We start from the raw sequence: 25,511 nt of genomic DNA on the forward strand, positions 1-25,511 counted from the left end.
CCACCTCACTGATCCAGATTGACTGCTATTTGGAAACAAGTAAAAAACATTCTGAAGTTATAGTAGCTTTCTAAGAATAAATAGTTACTTGATTTACATTTTTATCATAACATATTTTTATTATAAATCTATTCATATTTTTTAATCAAATCCAAAGAAAGCATCTTGCTAAACTAAGCAAATTAATAAAAACACTTGTAGACCTATAAGGGCCAGCTTCCCCCAAGTTTTTGAAGAAATTGATTGTAAATAAACACAGTTCATTTAGGATTACAACAATTTAGATCTGAAAGAGATAGTAAGATAGTCTGTCTGTAAGTTGCATCTGATGAAATGAACTGCAATTCAGGAAAATGTGTTAGGTCAGAAAAGGCCTGCCAGACTCCTGATTCTGATGTTCCTATTCAAGCTTCACAAGAGCCAAATACAGTACTGAACAAAACTAGAACTGCAATTCTGACAAGGATGGTTTATGGTTTAATGGTCAATCAGATAAGGTATTGCTTAAGTCTGATAACTGGATCTTAGCAGATACTCTGTGACAGAACAAAGGAAAATATGTCAAAAAATTCTGTCACATGCCTGCTATGGGCATAGGAATCATTAATCAGGATTATCACACTAGCTTCTTCAAGTGATCTTAAGCTGAGCAAAGAAGCCTCGTTCACTGGAAAAACATACTTAAAAATATAGGAGATACCAATAGCATTTTTAATGGAACTGCTGGTGCATCCTCTGTCATAAAGTGAAGGTGGGAAAGTGTTTTATCTTTTCATTGACCTTTGAACGTTGGAAATGTTACATCTGTATTCTCAGTAGCATTCTGCTTTAATTATAAACCACTTGATTATTTTATAGAAGTGATACAAATCTGATTTTGTCTGCTTGCCTTGAGGGATGAGTATTTTTTTCTCTTCTTGATCAGCAAACAGTTCTGCACTGCAGGTAAGCTATCTCTTAAGAGGATGAGAGAACTGAGGCACTTGCTATTGCTGGATTAGAATAAGTTAGTACAGACATGGAATTAATCATGTCAGAGCAGAAAACAAGAACTTTCATAAATAGTAATGCTAACTCGTGTTGACACTATTGTTTCATCCTTGCCAAAGGGCTTAAATCCAGTGGTGCTGTGACAAAGCTTTCCAGCTAGAAAACAAAGAGGCTGCCAAGAAATGAAACTCAATTCATGTAAAAAAAACCAAACCTGCCTATTCTCCCGTCGAAACGACAAGGCCAAGGAAATGAAAATAGCAAGTGTAGTAAGGCGGTTATTTAGCCACGAGGTATAACGCAACATTTTTGGGGAAAGAAGCAAGTCACGTTGCCCACAATCGAACCGTTGTCCTTCTATAACCCTTGTGGGTTAGCCACGAACAAACGGTGGATAGTTGTGGCCCGCTAACGGTTGCTTTTGTTGCCGTCGGCATCGATCCCTTCCACGTCTTCAAGTCAAAAAAGCGAATGCTTTTGCACGCCTCAATGCAAGCAGGGTCGCTTTAGCTCCCAACTTCGTGGCTGCGCCTAAACTGCTAAGCCACAGGTAGGCAACCTCGGCTCTTTTATGACTCATGGACTTCAACTCCCAGAATTCCTGAGTCAGCTATGCTGACTCAGGAATTCTGGGAGTTGTAGTCCATGAGTCATAAAAGAGCCGAGGTTGCCTATCCCTGTGCGGCGGCGGCGGCGCTTTCTATCCCATCAGCGCCTGGGCACTTCCGGCTGGGAGCGTCGGAGGAGTCGGGCCGGAAGCTGAGAGCTCGCCGGGATCGATGGCTCAGGGCAAGCAGAAATTCAAGGCGCGCAAGACGGCCGCTGCGGGGAAGAAGGCGCCAGCCGCTACCCGCGGACCTCGCAAGGGAGGTATAGGTGGGAAAAGGCGCCGGGGGCTGGACTAGTAGCGCTAGCCTTGCTTCGTCCACAAAGAGGAAGCAGGCTGAGAGTCACCCACCCATCTTTCTTTTGGTTCGCAAGAAGAGCGGGCTTCTTACACGCTCTGGTTAAGCAAAATCTAGGTAGGATAAGGGTGGCGTGGATAAGTAGGATAAGTGGTGGTAATATTTATTTATTTATTTTATTTTATTTTTATTCCATTTATATCCCGCCCTTCTCCGAAGACCCAGGGCGGCTTACAAGCTTAGCAGTAGCCTTCATTCTATGTATATGCCTGCTTGTTAGGGCTTTCACACACACACACACCCAAGCGGCATTATTACAAAGTCAGCTTATTGCTGCCCCCAACAATCTGGGTCCTCATTTTACCTACCTGGGAAGGATGGAAGGCTGAGTCAACCTTGAGCCTGGTGGGACTCGAACCTGCACTAATTGCAGGCAGCTGGTGTTACTTAAGGAGGCATTAGCCCACTGCTCCACCAAGGCTCTTTTAAACTTCGGTGTTAGCAATGTTACCATCCCAGTCCTAATCGATTGACGAATAGCGGTCAGTCACAACCCTAGTCGTCACTGGGGTCGTCTCAGTATTTAGGGAGTGCCTGAAAGCTCGTTGCAGCTATAAGCTACCTATGCTGATCATCAGAAAGTCTCTTCACTTCCTCCAGGCTTCAGTTTAAGGGCTTCTTGGGAGTGAAACTTGTGACAAAAACAAGACAGACAGACCCGGCTTCGAGATATGCTTTACTGTACTGCAGTGTTTCTCAAAATTGGGCCACTTTTAAGAGGTGCGGACTTCCAACTCCCAGAATGCCTGGCTGGGGAATTCTGGAATTTGGTCCGTGCTTCTTAAAGTTGCCCAGTTTGAGAAAGACTGCTTTAGTGCATCAAAGATGAGGCAGGTTGTGGACGATCCACATACCCCACAGGCTTCATATTCTTAGGTAGGACTGGGTTCAGATCCCTGCAGTTATGAAGCTCCCTGAATGTCTTTGATCCACTTGCTGTGTCTGAGCCTCATCTACTTTAGAAGTTGCTCTAAAACAGTGCTTGAAGCTGTTTAAGGGTAACACAAAAAACAAAGTGTTACAGAGCTGAAGCAGAGAAGTAGCCTGCTTACTCAACACTAGTAGTTACTTTATTTTTGAAACCAGCTTTGATGGTTCCTTGGTGCTCTTGGCGCTTCATTACCCAAAGTAGGTAACATTATCAGTGGTAGTCTAACATCACCAGCACTGATGATGCTACATAGTTTGGATAATGAAATGTCTGCAAGAAAATAACCAAGCTCAGAGAGCACCGAGGACACCTTATTTCAATTCTGAGCTACAAATGCTGTCCTTTATTGACACCAACTTTGTTTAGTACAAGTTTGCATGATTCTTAGGGCTATTATGGAAGATTTCTAAACACAACCTTTGCAAACACTCTTCCAATTATTCATTTGGTTTTTTAAAAATACTTTGAACAGCAACAGTGGTTGAGTAACACAGTGTGCTAAAGAACTTTTTCAGAGTGGCAATAAGAACATGTGTTGGACAGATTGTACTCTAAACAACAGCCACTCTCCCAATCTGGTGCTTTCCAGATGTTGGATTCCTTCACAGACTGCAAAATATGCAGGCTGCAAAATATGGGAAATAAGTCTTTCATACCTGGAAGGCACCCTGTTGGCGAAATTTAACAAATGTAATAGAAATTAATCTAGTGTAGTTTTTTCATGAGGGATTGATGCAAGAACAAAATATATATTTATAATTATATGGTTCCTCTCACAGGTCGTGTAATTGCACCCAAGAAAACCCGTGTGATCCAGCAACAGAAAGTGAAAAAGGTGTGCTGTCTCTCATTCTCAGCCCTTTGTCCACCAATAATTGATTTCAATGGCATAGTTTGTTTTTATTACAAGTCTATGGATGTGGCATAATTCATAATTATATTCTTTTCTGAACTTGAATAGTTTAGCCAGTTATCTATTGTCTGATAACTACTGCACAAATATAGCCCTGGAAGAGGGTTCAAAACGTGGTGCATACAAAATTTGGCTGCAGAATTTTTAATTAGACAACTGACTATGAAGATGTTTTGTCTAAATTATAGAACTTCATTAACTGTTTTTGTTTGTCAGTACAATTAAAAATGCTGGTGTAGATTTTAAGACCCTATATAGCTACTGAAAAGGAGTATCTACTCCCATAGTAACTTGCATAGATGTTAAAAACATATGCTGGTGCTTCTGGTAGGTGAAGTCTAGCCTCTTAATATATAGGTACTGGAAGTCAAATGGCATCTTTTGTCTGGCCTCTCTTCAAAATCATACTTCACAACTCCAGCAAATAATAAGATATTGCTATTGTGTAATATTCAAGTTCAGCTGTATGAAGAACTCTCTCACTTTGCCTAATGGCAGAGTTGGATTTGATGATGTGTGAAGGGTTATTCCACTCAAGTACATCGTCTACAAACCTGCCTTCCCAGGGAATATAAACTGGTGCTTTCCTTGTCTTAAATTTTTGGTGTTAGGAAAGACTTTTTCAAAAATCCTTGGAGATTATATATATATATATATATATTTGGATTCAGGTTGCTGTTTTAATGTTACTCTATGCTGACTGAATATGTATTTTATGAAGGACAGCCAAATAACACAAAGAATCCTGTTTTTTAGGGAATTGAAAAGTACCTTTGTTCATAAATCTAGCAAGACATTTGAACATTTACAGGATTAAGCAATTATTGCTTAATTGTCATGAGCTGCTTAACTATCATTCTATAAACGGAGCCTTTCTCTCTTTGTCTCTCTGCAGAATCTGGAGGTTACTATCCGTAAGAAGATTGAGCATGAGGTGGTGATGAAGGCCAGTGCTAAGTTACCCAAGAAACTTAGTTTGTTGAAGGCCCCCAAAATGGAAACAAAGAAAGATCCAGGTCACTCTAGCAAGTCATAACAATGTTTCATGGACTGACATTGGGGATCGTGGCCTGCAATACATTTCAGTTTGACTGTGTCCATGCTATCTGTGATTTTGTTGGGTGATCATCTAGTGTGCTACGTGTGTCAGTTGGCAGAGACAAAGAGTTTTCTTCTACATAAGAATCCACCTGGCTAGTTCCTTGTCTGATACTGGATTGTGGCCTAACACAATAGGTATTAAATTGCTTTCAAACTTGACTTACTCTAGTTTCAGGTTTTCTTTGTTTTCGGATTTATGATTTCAGCGAAAGTTATTTTTTCTTTCTAGTATGACCTGGGTCAGATTTGCAACTGGCTTAATTGTGTTAGACCAGAAAGGAGGATCTCATATGAATATCCAGTGGGGGAGCATAATAGCTCCTAAGTTCTTGCCTGATGATTATCAGCTGAAAGTCTGCTTTAGTATAGGGTTAGGGCAGCATGTTTCTAATTGGCCCCAGGTTGTGTGGCACTAGGAAGAATGAGTTCACCCCAAAGAAGAGCCACTAGATTACATTTCCCTGCTGGAAAAAAACCTCAGGTCTATCCATATGATCTAAATTGTGCAAAATGGAGGTTTAGATTTTTCAGATTGTCTTACAGGTATTTGGAATTGACATATGGGCTCTCTTGGAACCACAAAATTTAATGTCTTTACATCAGACATGGATTCACATTTCTTTGCTCAGTTTTGAACATAGGGGCAGAAACTGCAATCTTGAGCTTATTGTTCTCAATTGTGGGAACATGATTCCTTCTGGAAAGTAGCTTGGCTTATTGTCAGCTCTCTTCTCTCTGCTTTCACCCGTTGCCTTCTGATCACTATAACATACTCGTGATGCTTTTCTGCTTGCTGATTCTTGTCCTATTTATCTCATCCCTCATCTGCTTATTGTAGTTGAACCCTCCTGCCCCCACAAATTGCATAGATAGCTATAATAAACCACAATGAGGCCAAAATGATGACATGTGTGTACTTGTGTCACATTGTCTGAGGCAAGTAACAAATTGTGATTTTGATATGATGATGTCATTAGACACTTGTCATTCTTTGTCCCCTGCCTGCAGTTATCCAAATTAGTTCGAGAGTGCAAGCTATTAATCTTTCAACATATTTTGCCACACTTTAAAGTACTGTAGAGACTAATTTGGAACTATGGTGTTTTTTTCTAATCAGCAATCTACCCCCACTCCTTTTTAAAGAAGTTTAATTGTTGTAAATGTTTGCTTATAACTAATCTTTGCCTTTGTACTGCATTAAAAATAATATAGGAAGTACATTCTTAATTAGGTAAATATATTTAAGCTGTTCTGTCAGTTATTCTGTTCTTTGATTACATGCTTACCAAATTAAAAGATTACTGAAAGAATGTATAAATCTCCTAAAGTGAGTAGAATAGAATATTTTTATCGTGGCCACTGACCAAAATAAAAACACATTATGCAACAAAAACACATTAACAATAAAGTAAAAACAGAACACAATAAAATATTAAAATTGGTGATAGGATATAAAGTCTGCCTAATATTTTAGGTAGTATAACAAAAATTAGCTACATTCAAGGTGATTGAGTCTAAAAGATCAAAAATTCCTGGATGTTTAAAATGATGTATAAATCTGCAATATTCTGCTTGTGCACTTCTGGATATTAGCCATTGCAGGCAATAGGTTGCTGGATCAAAAAAAGGTTTTTCTGCTTACTGAGCATTTAGGAGATGAGCAAAACAGAAATACTTTAAAGCCCTGCTGAAGAGCAATGCTTCAGTCCATAGGACTGTGTTTGCACTGTGCTTGAAGGCAAAATTATTCCAAGAACAACCCCCCCTCCCCCATCTTCCTTTAGATTGAAGTTTGGAGTGGAGGTAAAAAGTAGAATTTATCAATATGTCTCTCTTAGTCCTTTGGAACTGCTACTTGATATCATAGCAGCATCCCCATTCTAGTTTGGCTTTTGTCTCCTGCAGAGTTTCCCTGTTTTGTTTTGTTTTTTTAATAAAAGTTGGGCTTGGGTATAAGTATGTTTCCTTTCTCCCCCCTCCCCCAATAAAGAAACAACAAGGGGGGGGGAGATAAAGCAATAGGAGTTGTTTCTTGAACACAGGATTTTGGAAAAGGGGAGGGGGATATAGAAAACCTAGAAGTGACATGGGGGAATGGAATGGCATGATTATACCTCTTCACAGAAACACTAAGCAATTTTATTAGCTGACTCCCATTTGCATACTATAAGCAATCCTGCAAGTTTTGCTAAAAACATTTTTTAAAAAAACAACAGAAATAGAATTTTGTGGCTGATGGTTGTAATGCCTGGGATTTTATATTCCCTTGCATTTGAGGCTTGTGTCATAATAAAAAGTGGAGGGAGATTATGAAACGAGAGAGGAAACAAAAAGAGAACGCCCAGTTTTGGTCTGGAGATAATCAAGATTTTGTCAATAAGGTAAAGGTGAAAATTTGTCTATGGTAGGGAAAGGAGAAGTTTATATGTGATGGTGAATGTAGCACACCCAGTTTTCTCAAGGCATACAGCATCTTTACTCCACTGTTGCTTGGTGACAGTGGAAAACAGGATAAAACACCCATCCAAAAAAAGTGCACATGCAAAAAAAGGAATACAACTATTTTTTCTCTACTTTTGAATAAGATATTAAGACAAGAGGGTATCTGAACTTTTCATCCTTCTTTCTTTTGTATTTCAAAAAGTTTAGGGGTAAGGAGAAACCAGTTTCAAAGAGGACAGGAGCAGGGAAGTATATGAAATTTACCTTCCCCATCTTGCTGACTAGGGAATTCTGGGAATCCATCTCTCCTAAAGTGGCCAAGTTTGAAAAATACTGCTCTAAATCTCTGGGACAATGCTTGCTGGAATTTTGGAAGCTGAAGTCCCAACACATCTGAAAAATACTATTGGGGAAAACTACTTCAATCAACATTTCACTAATATCTTGGTGTCCTCAAGATGTGTCTCTACCACTCTTAAATAGAAAAAAAAGTTGTAGTTCAGCATATTTTACAATCTGTAGGTTGAAGAGGCTAGTTTAGTGAGCAAAGCAGCAAATCGACACATAGGAAAATGGCTGCATCAAGATTTGCTTCTGGCAGTGAAGACTTATATTGAGTTCCTTCTGAACCTCCAATACAAGTCTACATAGAGCACACTGTCTGTGCATTCCCAAAACTGGAAGGAGAACTGCTTTTGTAGGGGATCTTTTGGGATAAGTATCTCTAATTTTCTATGGCTTCAGAGATGGTAGTGAAAATGAATCAGGTGATGTACTTTTGAAGAAAACCAAAATTCTTTTCACTTCTCCATCCTAAAATATTTCAGTACCTGAAATACAAATAAGTTCTAACTGTAGTGTGTTTTGGAATGAATATCCTGTGCAGATAGTTCTTAGCTACATTTCTAAAAACAAAAAAAGGTGAAATAAATAGCTGAAGGCTGTCCGATTTAAATTCAGAAGCAGATCTGGAGAAGCATTTCCCAGCAGATCATTTTATTTTTTTGCCCCAGGATATTCTACTTAATTTAGTAGCAATTGTCCAGGCTTCAGGGCAGTAGGGGTGCTTCTGAATGCCTGATCAAAACCTAGGGTTAAATCTGGATTTTTCTGCATGCAAAAGTTTAGCTTTTTACTCCCATAGGACAGGGGTCCCCAGCTCCCCGGCTGTGCCTGCTACCAAACCTTGAGCCCTTTGTAACCGGGTTGCAGAAGTGCTGGACAAGCGTGCACATGCCCACTTGTGCTCCATTTGCACGAGCGGAACCATCCCCTCCCCCCCACATACACACCCCTCAGCTGGTCTGCAAGCCAGAAAGGTTGGGGAACTCTGTCAAAAATTACCCTTTTGCTGTCATCTGATTGGACGAGATATGGATAAGGAAGAGACTCAGACAGCGATGCGATGTAGGCTTCTTAAACTCAAATGTGTTTCTATGTTAGGAATGAGTTAATGCTCCCACTTTATGCAGCGATAGGCAGAACTAATAATTCTAAGGTGGCCCAAGAGAGAGAGAGACCAGATCTCAGCAGAACATCATGCAAAGATGGATTAGACATCTTCCTAACTTTGCAAAAGGTTCCTCTGAGATTACAAAATAATTTATTGTAGACTAGCTGCCCAATTTGGAAGGTATTGCTCTGCCCTCTGATGGCTGAAAACTGCTCAGGTTTCATCAGTAATGGCCAGAAGAGGTCAGTGTTGGAGACAGAATATTGGATTTGCAGAGAACATTCTTCTGAAAGTGTATGCATTTTTAACGAAAGGGAAATAAGATCTTTTTCTTAAAATCGTGTTATGCATCTTTGTCAGATGGACCAACAATTTACTGAAGCATGGGAGAATCTCTGGCCTCTCTTCTTCCTTCTTTAGGTCCCGCTGAAATAATATCAAAGGCAGGCTGGAAAAGGCTGTGCGGGTTATCAAGTCCAATTCTAGATGCAGTTGGTAGCTTTTCTGTAGAGTACCATAAATCGGTTCCTCTGTGTCCTGCACCTGAAACACCCGAGACTGAATCTCAATAATCTTCTCTTTGACGTGCCTTCAGTGCTCTTGTGTCCCCCTCAGTCTTGTCTTAATGTTAAACACTCAGGTTTTTCGATCTGTCTTCAAAGGACTTAGTTTCTAGTCCTATCAGCTTTAATGTGTTTCTCTGAATCTGTTCTATGCAGGAGGGAACGAATTCTGTTTCATTTTTTTTTAAATGAACAATCTCCTCATTAAAGCCAATGGGAAGACAGATCCCAGTCCCTTTCCCAGGGATATAGTTGTTTCTTTTTCCTTCACTGTTGGAAAGGGTGATGGGATGGTCTTTTCTAGTGCTCTTCCATGAAAATAACTCTTCTTCTCTGCTTATAGAGCAGCAGTTTTTCAGTTTATTGGAGCCAGCTAAGCACTGAAATCTTACAAAGCAATCCTATACAGGTCCAATCAGAAATCGGCTCTACTGAGTTAAGTGGGAAGATCCTTGGGGAAATGTGTAAAGGGTTCCAACTTCACCTCACCATTACTATTTTAACTACATCAGGAAATCCCTCCAAAGGTTTCAGTTGTTTGAATCAAAGAAGATAGTTGGCGGTTTCTTTTTCAGGCTGCTGTCATGTTTTCCTTCCATTTGTGGAAACCAGAGAGAAGCCTCTGTTCCCTGCAGGTCTGGTCTATCACCTATTCATAGGTTAATAAGATGTGTGGGCCTTCCCAGTTGGAGAGAGTACAATGGCACAGCAGTAAGGTAGAATGGAAAATCCTCGGTTGACAAAGAACTTCAAAAGGATTTATTTGAATGGGGAAAGAGGAAATAACATGGCAAATAATATGCAGGATGAGAAGTGCTTGCTTGGCAAGGCAATTGCTCTGTATCGGGAGGAAAAAAAACCCCTAAAATATGCCTTTGCAATGTGCATGTTTTTTATGGAAGAAGTATGGGCAGGGTCAGATATATGAAAAAGGTTCTCTAAACATGACATCTTCATGCATCTACAGCTTTCAGTATAGCCATTTTTCTTATGCCTTCTGGTTTTTCTCATAGAACCAGAACAATTTCAACAAATACAATTCTTACTTTTTATTAGCTTTAAAGTTTGCTCTTATACATTCATGTGTAGTTAAGAAGTTGGACTAGGACCAATGAGACCCAGGTTCAAACAAACAAACAAACAAACAGGATCTTGAAAATTATCTAATTCAGCTCATTGCCAAGTGCAGGAATGTACTGCTTCAGCATCCCTGAGAGATAACTATTTTGTTAAACACTTCCAGTGAAGAATAGACCACCACCTCTTCAAACAGTTTGGTCCATTATTAAAACTGCTTTAATAGTTGGAAATCCTTCCTGCTGTCTAATCAAAATCTCTTCCTTTACAATTTAACCATTTCTAAATCTTGTTTTCTAGAACAGTGCTGGACAACTATGTCTCATAAAAATGTTCTTGAATCTTAATAGTGTCCTCTAAAATGTTTGCTGATAATCATATTTTCTAACCACCCAACCCCATCATAAAATCATAGACTTAAATGGGGATACAATAACTATCTCATTCCTGCATCTTATCATGAGCTAGTAAATCTCAAGCCCTGTTGAGTTATGATTGTGAAAAGCTCAGGAGAGATCTGAACCAATTTTTCAGACAGTAAAAAAAAAGAAATCACACTTCTTACTCCTTCTCAAAATTATTAAGACTGTAGCAGTTGCTCCATTCAAACAGAAGGAAGCCTCAAGAGAATCATAACAGCAACTGATAGCAGCTGCTCATTTGAAGCATCCAGCTATTTTCTGGAGCCTGGTAGCTCCCTCTCACCCAAATAATGTCTTGTATCTGTCTTCTCGTATATCAAGTGGTGTTTAAGAAGAACATTTTGCTACCTTGTATGCCCAGACACAGCACCTGTTCCTAGATTTAGAGTTAGAAATGACCTCTTTGACTGCATGGCCCCCATTTTCATGTTCTGAAATGAAAGGTCTACTTTAAAAATACAAACCAAGGAAGGTTCCAGATTAGGATTATGCCGTAAGAAATTATATGCAATAACTTGAACAGAGGGGCATCTGCGCTGCCTTCCTTATTCATGGCCATAGATCATTTTACCAAGATTCTGAAAGATTGACACTTGGTTATTATAATTCCAATCTATAAGAGAGGCACAAAAAAGTGACTGGCAATTTTTTGTTAAGCTACTAAACTGTATGTATACTAAACATCTGCTGGCTGAATTCCTAGGTTGGCTTGATTCTGAACCCATCTTGAGAGATGAACTATCAGAGTTCAGGGTAAGCAGATTGATACTATATATTGCAGGCAAACTTACGACGTCATGTGACGTTGCATGATGTATCACGACTTTTTCCCCATTGCTGGCAATGGGGTGGGCGTGGTTTCAGTATGATGCATCCGGCCCGTGGGCCAGCAGTTTGACATGCCTGCTATATAGTATACTATATTACACTCTCTACAGGTAGGGCTTGGGTTACAACAATTCATTCAGTGAGATTTGAAGTTACAACAGCACTGAAAAAGGTGATGGCTGGTTGTTGCACTTATAACCACTGCAACGTCTCCACAATTATGTGATCAAAATTTGGATGCTTGAATACCAGCATGTATTTACAAAAACTGCAGCATCCCAGGGTCATATGATTGACATTTTTGATCTTTGCAGCTGGACAAGCAAAGTGAATGGGGGAAGCTGGATTAAAAACGTCATGGCTCAATTAACAATTGCAGTGATTTGCTTAACAAAAAAGGTCATAAAATCAGGTGTGATTCACTTAACAGCCACTTTGCTTAGAAACAGAATTTCCAGTCCTAATTGTGGTCATAAATTGAGGACTACTTATAGTGCTATAGCATTTGGAAGAAAAGTATTCCATACAGCATAGTTCATCCCTATTCATGGCTCATCGTCAAGCTTGCATTTGATTTGATTTCCAGAAGTAAACTGTAGCACAAACTTAAAGATTTGAACATTAATAAATAATTTTTAAACAGCATGAAGATACCAGAGAGAAGGTTAGAAGTAATTCTGAAGGCTGTCTAACTGTCCCAATAGTTTGTTGTTGTTATTGTTATTCTATCCATCTTTTACCTAGTCTTTCTCTCCCCCCCCCCCAGGTGGATTGGGCTGAGAGTAATATTAAAATTAAAACTCTATTAAATGGTGACAATAGTATAGTTTTCTGTCTGTGTGCCTTTCTATTGGCCCTAAGAAAGCCTTGTGTACTCTTGCACTTCAATGCAATAGTGGGGACCTAATAATACATAATTTAAGTTCGTCGCATTTTCCAAACTTCCCACATCACTGAACTCACAAAAATGAGTGCATATCATTAAACAAGTCAAATATTTAAACACAGGGGTGGTGTTCCAAGTTTCTGGAGTCCAGGCTATTTTTTTAGTCAGTTAAATAAGTCCAGACACCTCATCATCTTGGTAGCCTTCCTTAGAACTTGCTTCAGTTTTTTCCCGATCCTTCTTGAACTGTGGTCAAAACGGAACTGAACACAGCGTTCCAAATGGAGTCTGACCAGGCCGGAGAGGGAAAAAATGCTTCCCATGATTTGGATTCTATATTCCTGTTAATGCATCCCAAGATAGCTATTTGCCTTTTTAGCATCTGCATCACACTGCTGACTGGTGTTTAATATGTGGTTGACAAGGACAGCCAGATCTGTTTCACTTGTACTGCTGCTATGCCATGTCTCTTCCATTCTGTACAGGAGGCTCATATTTTTGCTATCTAAATGCAGAACTACACATTAAATTTTAAACTCTCCATTTTAGCCCACTGCTCAAACCTGATTAGATCTTTTCAAATTTTCTCTTTTATATCTACTATATTAGGCACACCCCCTTAACATAGAATCGTGCTACAGAATCTATAATTGTCTCCTCAACTTCCTTATCTAAGTGGTTGATAAAGAAGTGGAACGGCACAGGGCTCAAAACAGAGTCCCATAATCACGCATCCAATACTTCCTTCCAAGCTGGAAGAATTTTAATGAACATGCTTTGGATATTGTCATTCATCCAACTGTGAATCCACCTAACATCTAAACCAGGAGTCCCCAACATCCAGTCCGTGGACTGGTACTGGGCCGTGGCATGTCAGCAACCGGGCTGCACAAAAAAGCAAAGTCCCATCCGCGGGATGCAGGCAGCACACGAAACCATGCCCCCTCCGGTCCGCGGAAAAACCTCTCTGCACGTAACCAGTCTCTGGTGCCCAAAAGGTTGGGGACCTCTGATCTAGACCGTGGTTTACATTTCATGAGGGAAGAAATCATGGGACACTCTGACAAAAGCATTGCTGAGGTCTACAAACACTATGACTACAGCATTCCCCCGATTGATTTACAAGACGAATAACTATTAAAGAGGGAGTAGAAGATTAGTCTAGCATGATTCATTTGGAACAACCCTTACTGGCTCTGTTAACTGTAGCATGTCTATCCAAGTGCTCTCACACATGATGTTTGGTCATCTGTTCAAAGATCTTGCCTAATATAGATATCAGGCTGACAGGTTGTAATTTCAAGATCTGCCTCCTCCTGCTTTTTGAAGATGGGTCTGACATTCACTCTACTCTAATGTTCTGGGTCCTCACCTATCCTCCAGGAATCTTGAAAATAATTTAGAGTGACCCCGCAACCACTTTTACTTGTTTCTTCACTAGCATATAATACATCTGGATCTAGAGACTTGAATTCATTTAAATTACTCCTTATAGTCTCTTTGTCAGTCCTAAGCTGCTGTTTCCTCTTTCCCCCAGTGGCAAAACGATGACCAACTAGGGATCTATGTCTCTTCTTACAAAAGACAGACACAAAATGCAATAGGAGTTAAGACATTCTGCCTTCTTATCATCATCCATCACCATTTCTTTCCTGAACGGACCTATGCTTCCTTTGACATTTTTTTTAAAATTATTATTTCTGGCTTACATGGTTATTTTTTATTTTTAGTAGTTCTTGTACTTCTCAAGTCATTCTGAGTTGTAGCTTGTCTTATAATTTCTAGAGATTCTGGAAACTACCTTGTATTCATCTTTGATGACGATCTGTTCCTTCCATTTCCTATAAATGTCCCATTTCTCTTCCACATTTTAGAGAACTCTCCATGTATCATTACTGGCCTCTTGATTTCTCCCGTTTTTCCTTCCTGTGAGAATTGTTTGCAACTGTACCTTCAGTATCTCATTTCATAGAATTTCCCATCCTTTCTGGGCATTTTTTTTCCTTAAGGATTTGAAGCCATCAGCTCTGACTTAGCTTTTCTTGGAGTTTATCAAAATCAGTTCTTCTGAGGTCCAGTACGCAATTCTTCCTCTTTGGCTATCACTAATTCAAGGATAATATTATTAATTTTCTCCAAGATGTCAGACTCCTTCCATTCTTTACCAATTCTTTTCTGTCGCTAAGGATAGGAGACTCTCTGTTTCATCCTTCCCCATTCTTGCGAATGAAGTCAGCAAAAGAGGACAAGAATTTGTCGCACTGTTGACTCTTGACAGTAAAATTCCCAGCAGATGGTAGAATAATTGAAATCTCTGATTATCATGATTGCATGCCTCTTTGAAAGACTGGTTATTTGATCCCAAAATACAGTACTTAATCTACAGTACTGTATGTCTTCTGCTGCCCAGACAGTCTCACAATGGTAACTCTCACTATGGTTTGTTTCTGTCTGCTTTTATTCTTACCCAAATTCTTTCAATGGGATTTCCATTTCCATTCCTGAATTTCTGTGGAAGTGTAGTTTTGCTTTACAGTACAACAGCCCTAACTGTTCTATTTGACCTGCTTTTTTAAAAATAAATGGTAGGCTTCCTGTGCTGTGTCCCAATCTTATGTATCATCCCATCAGCTTCTCTGTCACATCCTCTTTGTCTTCCTGAGTAAGGAGTTCTAATTTCCCCTTTTTCTTTCCTGTATTCTGTGTATGTGTGTAGAAACATTTGAGTTTTGGAGTTTGATCTTTGGGTCTCATCACTTTCTTGGAACAGTCCTTGGCCACATACCATTTGGTTCTGGGCTTCTGCTAATCTCTTTTTTTCTAGTCAGCATCTCCATTTATATAGCAAATTGTTGAGCTCTGTTTTCTCTTCCCATGCCATGATCACAGTCTGGTTTGGAAGCATCACTGCTTCAGACAGGAAGGTGGTGCAGAGAGTGGTGAGGATGGCCGAAAAGATCATTGGAAGGTCCTGATTCCACTAACCCTCTTTCTAACTTCCTTTGGGTGCAAGGGGAGATGTTGCTCCCTGTCTGCCTGATGATAATGAAGGAAGGCAGAGAAATTCCTAACCTACAGTGTTTTGCAAACCATTGTTCCTGATCTGGGCTCCAAAAATCCTATTGGGTACAGAAGGACATTACTGGGCCCAGAGTGGCATCTTACTTGACTCTTCCTTCCAGCTTCACTCACAGCCATTGATATCCACTTACTGGTACAGCTCTATATGCCTATAGGGACGCAGTGGCTCAGTGGGTTAGGACGCCGAGCTTGTCGATCAGAAGGTCGGCAGTTTGGCAGGTCAAATCCCGAGTGCCGCGTAACAGAGTGAGCGCCTGTTACTCGTCCCAGCTTCTGCCAACCTAGCAGTTCGAAAGCACGTAAAAATGCAAGTAGAAAAATAGGGACCACTACGGTGGGAAGGTAACAGCGTTCCGTGCGCCTTTGGCATCTAGTCATGCCGGCCACATGACCATGGAGACGTCCTTGGACAAGTGCTGGCTCTTCGGCTTTAAAACGGAGCTGAGCACCGGCCCCTAGAGTGGGAAACGACTAGCACGCATGTGCGGGGGAACCTTCTTTACGTTTATATGCCTATAATGGTATTTTGCCATCTTCTCTTTCTAGAATTGCATTAGGTTCCATTTATTTTCCAAGGAATGAAAATCTAACTGTCTTTATATGCAGAATGGGATAGCGAAACTGCACGCCAGTTATTTAAAAAGAAGCTAATTGCTTCTTTTTTACATAAATAAATTATGAATGGTTGTTTCTAGGTAGGTATCATTTATTAGAATGTTGCTGCATGTAAATGGTCATAATAAACTGCACAATAAGGAAATTCTCTAGTATAATAGGAGTTTTTTGTTTAACGTAGGAAAAGATGTCAAAGTATAAAATAATGAACTTTGTTAGCATCTGAAATGATTGGAATCTGACCACTTCATTCTTTTGGTAAGTAGGTCAGCTTCCAGGCTAGTCTCTGTTTCAGTCTTTGGAATTCTGCATCCTAATGCATTTAACAGTATAAACGATGTCCCGCTTTCTATCCCATCTATCATAATAAAATAGCACCTTTTGTCCAAAGACAGCAGGAAAAAAAACTTCTCACATATGGACCATTTCTGCAGGGCATTAACAGTTGATGAATGTATGGCAAAAATGGACAGTGGGCATCCCCTGAAATAACACTAAACTTCAGCTGCAGTTGACCCATCTCTCCTTGACGAGCAACATGAGTAGAGAAGCTGGATGTAAACTGCAGTTAAGGGATATGCAGAGCATACATTTCCCATCCTCGATTAGTAGCAGCAGATTTGAATAACGGTAGTCTAGGGCAGTAATCAAATGAATCCTGAAGAGTGATCTGGCAACTGGGTTGGAACAGTGTGATCACTTGACTGATTAACACACAATATTAGGAACAGTCAGATGATTGCTCACAGGACCTTTAGCTGAAGCACTAAATTTTGAAGTTCTACTCTTTAATTTGTATGAAACTGGGAACTCTAGATGGTTCAGTTTATGAGTCCTAGGGTCATCCATGTGAGTTGTGAAACAAGGTAATCTCTGCTTGAGATGTCATCATTGCTATTAACTTAGAAGCATCCTGGGGTAAACCACACACTCTTACAGGAGTCACAGAATTTATTTGGCAGCACACAAAGCCAAACCCAAACAAGCCACATTCTGTTTTAACATGCACCATGAATCCACCCTCTGTCTCATCCTGTTTCCATTGGCAGTAAAATACAGGTCCACCTTGCATGGCTATTCTAAGGAATTATTAGACATGTGAGGTGTTATAAAAATGATAAATATTTCTAGCATAATGATGTGTTGCTGCAAAAAACAAGAAATATTTCCAACACCTTAAATATGAATGAATTTTCTGGAGAGAAATCAAAATCATTACATACATCAGGGTGTTAGCCTAAGTTAGCAGGTATGTGTCGGTAACCACACATACAAAGAAAAGATATTAAGTAGTGAAGGGGTGGGTGTAAAAAATTTCAGGGACCACTCGCAAAGTAATTTTGAAGATATTGTAAACATCCTGGCATTGGTAAGCTAATTAACACCTTTAGCTGGATACCAGACCACACTGAGCCTCTTGGTGTATTGAAATTCAGCAGTTTCATGTTGATGTCTCCTTTTGAAGTCCCTTTTCCAGCAATGGCCACTTTTAAGATCAATTACAGTTTGAAAGGTTATAATGATTTCCTGTTGGTGTGTGTATGTGTTTTTTGCTCTTCCTCAAGTCAGGTTTGTGTCTTTTTTTTTTGACATGATTGACTTATCTATCATTTTTATGTAAGTCAATCAGGCCCTGCCTAAGGCATTTTACAAAATAAAATTAAAACCATTTTTTGACAAGAAAGTTCCCACATTAAACAAAGCAATCACAAAGTATTTCCTTTTTTTAAAAAAATCTAATTTTTAAAAGCTTGGCAGGTAACCTAGATGTTTGAGTCCACATGGAGTCTGGCAGTTCATAAATAAAGGAAATTAATGAATGCATAAGTACAGTAATACAATTATGATTCATATTTCTTTTTTCAAGGACCCACACTGCATTTTTTTTTATTTCAGTGTGTAGATCATTGCAGCAAAGGCATTATGACTAATGCCAAATTCGATATTGCAGCCCAGCCTATTCTTCTGGCTGATTAAAATCAAAGGGATATTTGAACAAGCATTTATTGGATTGAGGTGAGAAGGGATTGATAGCAATGCTTCACTGACTATGCAGAGGACAACTCAGCGTATCCTACCCAAACTTTGTTCAGAGATCGCTACCCTTCAGAGGAGTTTGCTTCTGAGGAACGAACACATTTTCCACTGCGCTTTTTACATTTTCTCTGTCTCGGGCATTTCAGCATAATTTCACTCTCTGTAACAACTCGTGACAATTTTTTTTTTGTTTTCTTACATTCGGCATAAGTCTCGATTTTGTTTTCACCGGAAAATATTTAAATACAATAACCACATCAAGTCAGCCCCACGCCCTCGTTTTCTAGGTTCCGATGAAGAAGATCGAAGATGAACCCCGGGGAAGTGACGGGCGGGGCAGAGAGATAGCCTGAGCCGGAATGCGGCTCAACCCCCAGCTCGCTACATTGTTGCCATTCCCAGCCGGCATCAGAATGTTGTGAATGGAAGGATCGCGGCGTAGGCCACGCCCACGTAGAACCCTATCTTAAAGGCCTTGGTCTCCTTGTCTTGCCTGATTGGCTGCGGGGGGGGGGGCTTCCCGACCTTTGATTGACATCCTTTTTTCCAGACAGCTCCTATTCTCTCTCTTTTTTTTTTTTAAAGCCCCACAACACGGGGGCGTGCATTGTTCCTCCTTGATTGGCAGCCGAGCTCGGCCAATCTACGCAAGCCTCTGTCTCGCAGACTGCCCAATAGAAAGCGGGCGAAGAGAAAAGGGAGGTCCGGGGAACGAGCGGCCGTCGAGCTCATTGTTGTGGGAGCTCCTTAAAGGGGCCGTATCCGCCGCCCACAGAAAGAGAAACGACCAACTGACCGGGCTGGGCCCGGGCCGCCACTGGTGGGTTTTCGGGAAAGGTGCTCAAGAGAGGCCGGGGATCGGCCGGGCCTATGGAGCTTCCGCCCGCTAAGCGCAGGTGCGGCGCCCCTGGGGAGCAGCCCGATCCGGGACCGAGCGCCGCCGCCGCCTCCTCCTCCTCCTCCCCCCTTTCCGCTTCCACCTCTTCTGCCGTCGAGACGCTTCTGGACCTGAGCGCCCGGCGGGTGGCCGAAACTTGGGCCTTCGAGCAGGTGAGAGGAAGGACGGATTCCCCACGGGGCGAGCGCGCCACTCTGGGCTTTCCCCTCCCGGCCGGCCGCCTTTGACGTTCCGCGGCTGCGATGCCGGCTGGAGCCCCGGAGAGTCTTTTAAATCGCCTGCTCCGTCGCCGCCGCCGCCGCCTCTTTCCCAGGGAGCCGCCGGGGCGCAAAGCTGCTGCCTGCAAGTCTCTCTCTCTCTCTCTCTCTCTCTCTCTCTCTCTCTCTCTCTCTCTCTCTCACACACACACACACACACACACACCCCTCCCCCGAAGTGCCAGTGGGGCTGCCGGAGGGTGCGGGAGAGGAGCCACTCCGCGCACCCTCAGGAGAGGGTTCTCGACCTGCGTTTGAACTCCCTTCTCGAAGGCGTCTCTTTCCTTTCCTTTTTTTTTTCTCCCCCGTCCGCCGGGCGCTGGCGTTGGAAGGTCGCTTCCTTCAAGGGCTAAGCTAGCTCAGCGTTTCCCAACCTTAGGAACTTGAAGATGCGTGGACTTCAACTCCCAGAATTCCCCAGCCAGCTATGCTGGCTGGGGAATTCTGGGAGTTGAAGTCCACGCATCTTCAAGTTCCTAAGGTTGGGAAACGCTGAGCTAGAAAATGCCAGCTTCTAGACTCGCTCCCGGAGCAGCCCCCCTCTGACAATAGGCCGACGTGCACAACGTTAGTAGGTGGCGAGAGCGGGTCGCGCACAATGTGGGGGAAAAGGCTGCTTCACCTGCTGACTTGGGCACCTCCAAGATGCTGTTTGTTTATTTATTTATTTTATTTTAATTCCATTTCTATCCCGCCCTTCTCCGAAGACTCAGGGCGGCTTACAAGCTTAGCAGTAGCCTTCATTCTATGTATATATGCCTGCTTATTAGGGCTTTCACACACACAAACCCCCCCAAGCAGCATTATTACAAAGTCAGCTTAATTGCCCCCCCCCCCCGACAATCTGGGTCCTCATTTTACCTACCTCGGAAGGATGGAAGGCTGAGTCAACCTTTAGCAGCATGGGAGCCCGAAAAGCCGGGTTTCTTTCTCTCCCTGGTTGGTTGGTAGCTTGAACAAAGCCTAGCCTAAATCTAGCACATTTTCAGTAGTTTTCCTTCCATTCCTCTTCCTCCTCCTCCTTCTCCTCTTCCCCCCCCCCCAAATTTCCTTCAAGGACTCTCCTTTTTCTTCTTTAGGTAAAGGTAAAGGTTCCCCCGCACATGCGTGCTAGTCGTTTTCGACTCTAGGGGTCGGTGCTCATCTCCGTGGTCATGTGGCCGGCATGACTAGACGCCAAAGGCGCACGGAACGCTGTTACCTTCCCACCATAGTGGTCCCTATTTTTCTACTTGCATTTTTACGTGCTTTCGAACTGCTAGGTTGGCAGAAGCTGGGACGAGTAACAGGCGCTCACTCTGTTACGCGGCACTCGGGATTTGACCCGCCAAACTGCCGACCTTCTGATCGACACGCTCAGCGTCCTAACACTCTTTTTTTCCCTCCTGCCCCTCTTCCTGTTGCCAAACTATCAGCTGGCTATTCATAGTTCATTTTACATTCTCTGTAATCTTATAGCATCCTCTCCTTGGGGTCCCGTTCTAATTTTGTTTGGGATCTCTCTCTCTCTTTTTTTTTGGTGGAGACTTCCTTATAAAACCACTTTTGCAAGGGAAGGGAGCAGGTGGCTTATCCAGACTGTGGTAAGTCTTGTATTTGTCAAGTGACAAATGCTTGATTTCTCCATTTTTCCCCCAATTGATAACTTTTTCCTTTGAACCCCCTCTTCTTTAATTTAATGGCTTGCTTGCTGTTTGACAACATGAAGGGCCGTTCTTGTTCTGCCACAGTTTTTGGTCTGATTCTTTACTAAATGTAAGTTCTGGTGGTCTCTTGATGGATTGGACTACAGTGGGAGAAAATGCTTTAAATGCATAACTTTTGGTTTTACTAACTTGCCTATGTGTTCAGTTCAACTTTTATGTGTAGTTTTCCCCCTCTGTGCTCCTCCGTAAGTTTTCTTAATTTTTCTTTTCCTGTACCAGGCTGTCCCTTGACAAGCTGATGCCAGTTCAGTCTGTAGGAAGTGGTTATGGTAACTAGTTTTTTTTCCCCAAGGCCTTTTCTGGAACAAAGCATGAGAATGAGGTGATAGCTGAAACTCAGCAGACATGGTGTAGCTGGGAGATCTGGGGCTAGTCTGGGCAAAACCCAAGTGAAAGTGAAATCTCGATACTCTTACATTTGGGAGGGGAGAGGTTTGGCTTGCTCCATGTGCATTTGTTTCTTCATCCCTCTCTGCCCCCTTTTTGAAATTGAATAGAATCACGCTTATCCATTATTCTTGGATATCAAAATTTAGTTATTTCTTTCCATCAAACAGAACATTCCTTATAAACAGTTACAGTTCATACAAGGAGACACCAGAGCATAATTTCCGTGTTGGGCTGAGAAACTAGTTCAACAAGAGTCGCTTGTCACTGACATCAGCAGGTGAAACTTCCCAAGTCAAAGCATGTGCACACCTGAAATGGGAGAGAATGCAGATGATATCTGGTTTGGAAAGTGTTGTTACTATTATTTAGCCTGGGAAAGATTCCATCACAGCGATTTAAAAAGAAGCTTCACCAGGGCAAAGTTTCATACTTTGTTTTAAAAAGCCCTTGATTCTTCTGATAGTAAGGTAGATAGTTCAACAGTTCAGAGGGATCCAAATTGCATGATTGTTCTTAAGCAGTTTGGCATAACTTTACATCTCCAGCAATGTATGTGTTTATAATAAGAATAGAAGCATGACTGTTTTTCTTTTTATCCCACATTGCACCATCGTTTTTTCCACCAGACAGAACAACTTCATGACACAGAATAAATTGGGTTGGGGAACAGAATTAGAAAGCTGATGAAACCCTTGATTTCTGTATAATTTTTTCAATTTGGAAATGCAATTTTTATTTTGAGTAGGGTGCTTGAATATATTATTGAATCAGAAACTCTTTCAAGAAATCACCTTTTTAACCTGAGGCCTCATCCTAAGTTAGTTAGGAAAATTGTCATTATAATTGCAACAACTTTGACTTGAATTTAGCAAAGTAATAGCCATCCTCACTCAAGTAGTGTGTCTGTGTCTGGTTTTATCTGCTGCAGATATTCAGTTTATATGATGGAAGACTCTTCAATTTAAGAGCATTCCTCATTTAAAGAACATTATACATTTAGAAGCAAGCTTCTTGTAATACCCTCCTGACATTTCTAGCAAAAAAAAAGTTATGAAGTGATGTTTCATCCTAAGAGGACTTACTTGTTGCCTAAAAAGCTAGGTGAACTCATTTGCACTCTGGTTCAGTGAGAGGTCAGCCCTGGTATATGGTTATTTGTGTCCATCTCTATGAAACCACAAAATCTCTGCAATGTTCCTTTTATGATATTCTTTCTTTGAATCTATTCCTGTGCTAGCAAAAGGGAAGTAATCTGATTGTAATAACAGATGATTTTGGCTGAGATGCAGTTTAGAATACAGAATGTGACCTTGATAAATCATGAGTTGAAATCAACAGGGATGTTCTCTTGTTCAGACCCAATGAAAGATATGGCCACCGCTTTCATAACATTCATGTTTATTTCATTGAGGTTTGTGCAGAAGCTCTCCTAATTTGGTAGTATTGATTGTACCTTCAGATTAGTCAGTTTTGATTCCATGTGCCTTTTCCAAATGAGAGAAGAATTTGTAGTTAAAATTTAGATTGCCTACTCTCTGTCCTTCTTGCCATTAATATTAAATATGTGACACCATTACTTCAATCTATCAGTGCTCTTTGTAGAAAGAATATGCTCCCTTCTTAGAAGACATAGAACCTGGGCCTTGTATAAGAGCAGAACATAATTAAAGGATGATAGAAGTATTGATCAAATATTGGGAAATCTAAAGCTAGTTTTAACTTGTATATTATTCTTAGAGAAATATGTAAAATATAGTTCTACAGAAGCATGGAAGAAAATTATTTTTTTCCCCTTAGCTTTAGTGGGCAAGTTGTTTGTTTCCAGTATTAGCACAGAGGATAGGGATAGCACTGGGAGAATAGAGTATTAGCTGAGGAAGCTGCATGTAAAAAAAATGAAAGAAGGCTGGTGGCAAAGCCTGATTTTAGAAGGACAGAGTCATAGCAGAATATTACAGCACAAGGATAAGTTGTGCGGGTTCAGTTAAGATATCTGAGCTGATTGAAAAGGAAGGAACTTCAGCAAGTCAAGGTGATTACATGGAGGAGATAGCTGAAAGGCAGTGACATATTGAGAATGGATGTTTGCCTTATGTGTGGCATGATATACCAGAGAATCCAGTTTTACACAGATTGAATTCATCAAGTAAAACCTAAGAGACTTGGCAGAGTGTTGGCTTCTCGGGGCATTCCCTGAATCAAAGATTCAGTTTATAGAAATGCGACAGAACCCTACAGAGAACTTTGATTTGAAATTAGATGGAGATTTGTTTGCTGGTAGACATATGGCCACCCTTCCTCTGTTAAGGGTGACAAGAACAGTGACCCTCATCCATAATCCCCTTCGTCTTGTGTTGAACCTGTAAGCCTGCCAGAGCTTTCAAACGCCTGAATTGAATCAAGTGATAAAATAAGCAACCAGTTTAGCATTTTTGCATACAGAATCTGTTTTCCCCCAATATTCTAATGTGGGTTTGACTATGATATCAGCTCTATATGGTTAGGTAGACCAGACCGAGACATTTTCTCAAATAGGTTTGTTGGAATGGACTCTAGCCCACTTACCTAATCATTGCCTTGGTAGCAGCTCTTCCTGCTTTCTTCAAGGTTATTTCCTTTGCCTCTTCATGGTTTTGATGTTTGTGTTGTATGAATCCAGCCATTGCATTTCGAAAACTGGGGGCTATGGCCTACTGCTATGTGAAGCCGGCCAATCTGGTTTATTCCACAAACTGCTTAATTAATTCATGACTTAGCAGAACTTACGATCCGAATAAGTCTGTGATTGTTCAAATCATCCTTCTCCAACCTGGTCTGCAACTCCCATAATATCTTCCAGCCAGCAGTGCTATGGAGGAACTAAGATGTTCTAGGTAAGCTTCTCTCCTTGTTGCAGTCACCCCCTTGTAGCCCTGCGTGCATGGCTGTCCTTGGAGCAAAGCAAATAAAAGCTGCACATTCTTTTGTTTTCCAACTTGCTTCAAGTGATAGAATCTTCTTTCAGATTCTTACAAGGAGCCATGCCAGAAGTCTCCAGAGTCTGATGGTTATCTGTTGGATATGAACCTGCTGGATATGAACCTGCTGGATATGAATATGGCTGAATGAGAAATGAAAGCCTGAAGAAATGAGACGACAGTTGAGAAAAGTGTGCTGGAAAGACAGTGGTCAAAGGCTCTCATAGGCCCAAAGTGCAACAATGAGTGATATATAAAAATGTAGTAACTTGAAACTAACATGGCAGAATGAAATTATATATAGAAGGAAGTTGTAGGGAATATTGGAAAATGGGGTAAAACGGAGCAAATATCCAAATGTTCTAGATCTGTCTACAAAAAGACCATGTCCTCATCCTTGGGTCCTTAATCCTCTGCACTCTTCTCGGTGTCTGCTATTTTTCTCCCTCTGCCCTCTCTTTTGTTGCCCTTTTTGTAAATACCTTTGTGACACCAGTAAGGACTGCATTCCTCCAGCAATTCATACCCAGAGCCCTTGCTGAAGAAAGATGTCAGCTCTAACTCAACTTGTAAATTGAGGGCATGGAAGAGCAGTACAGGAACCATGTGGGCATTCTTCTACCCCCAGAGGATGGTGTCACTTTCCAAAGAGTGGTGGCTGGACCAAATGCAGGAAACAGTTCAGGGATCAAGGAGTGGGAGATCAATTTCCTATAACATTTAAGCTTCTTTAAAATCAAAATGTCTAAACCAAACAGAGCTATCACCACAAGGAGAAGCTGAACCTAAGAGGAGCCTTGATTTCCCAGACAGGGAGACTAGCATGGACAGGGAAATTCCCCGGGCTTAATTCTTCAGCTTCTCCCTTCTCTGTCCCTACAACCGCAATGCTTTGGAGAGGCAGGAGTGTTACTGCTGCTCAAGGAGACAGGCTTAGTCCAGACCTCAGCATGGCTCCCTTTTTTCCTCCTGAGCAACCAGCTGTTCTCTAGCCACTGT

At 41.2% G+C, this 25,511-nt stretch overlaps 2 protein-coding genes across 2 annotated transcripts in view; both read left to right on the top strand.

The window, feature by feature from the left end:
- Window positions 1–1,700: 1,700 nt before the first annotated feature.
- Window positions 1,701–5,059, top strand: LOC310636946 (leydig cell tumor 10 kDa protein homolog). Its single transcript, XM_083357137.1, has 3 exons — window positions 1,701–1,860; window positions 3,666–3,721; window positions 4,695–5,059. Exons 1-3 carry the CDS (start codon window positions 1,770–1,772, stop codon window positions 4,833–4,835), a joined length of 288 nt encoding a protein of 95 aa, XP_083213263.1. The 5' UTR covers window positions 1,701–1,769; the 3' UTR covers window positions 4,836–5,059.
- Window positions 5,060–18,884: 13,825 nt separating this feature from the next.
- Window positions 18,885–25,511, top strand: part of ZSWIM4 (zinc finger SWIM-type containing 4) — a 32,633-nt gene continuing 26,006 nt past the window's right edge. The window contains exon 1 of the mRNA XM_083357129.1: window positions 18,885–19,354. Within this exon, the coding sequence (XP_083213255.1) occupies window positions 19,175–19,354 (180 nt within the window). The 5' untranslated portion in view covers window positions 18,885–19,174. The remainder of the gene's footprint in view (window positions 19,355–25,511) is intronic.

The sequence above is a fragment of the Vipera ursinii genome (assembly GCF_947247035.1).
Source record: "Vipera ursinii genome assembly, chromosome: 2".
In the NCBI taxonomy this organism is placed as follows: Eukaryota; Metazoa; Chordata; class Lepidosauria; order Squamata; family Viperidae; genus Vipera; species Vipera ursinii.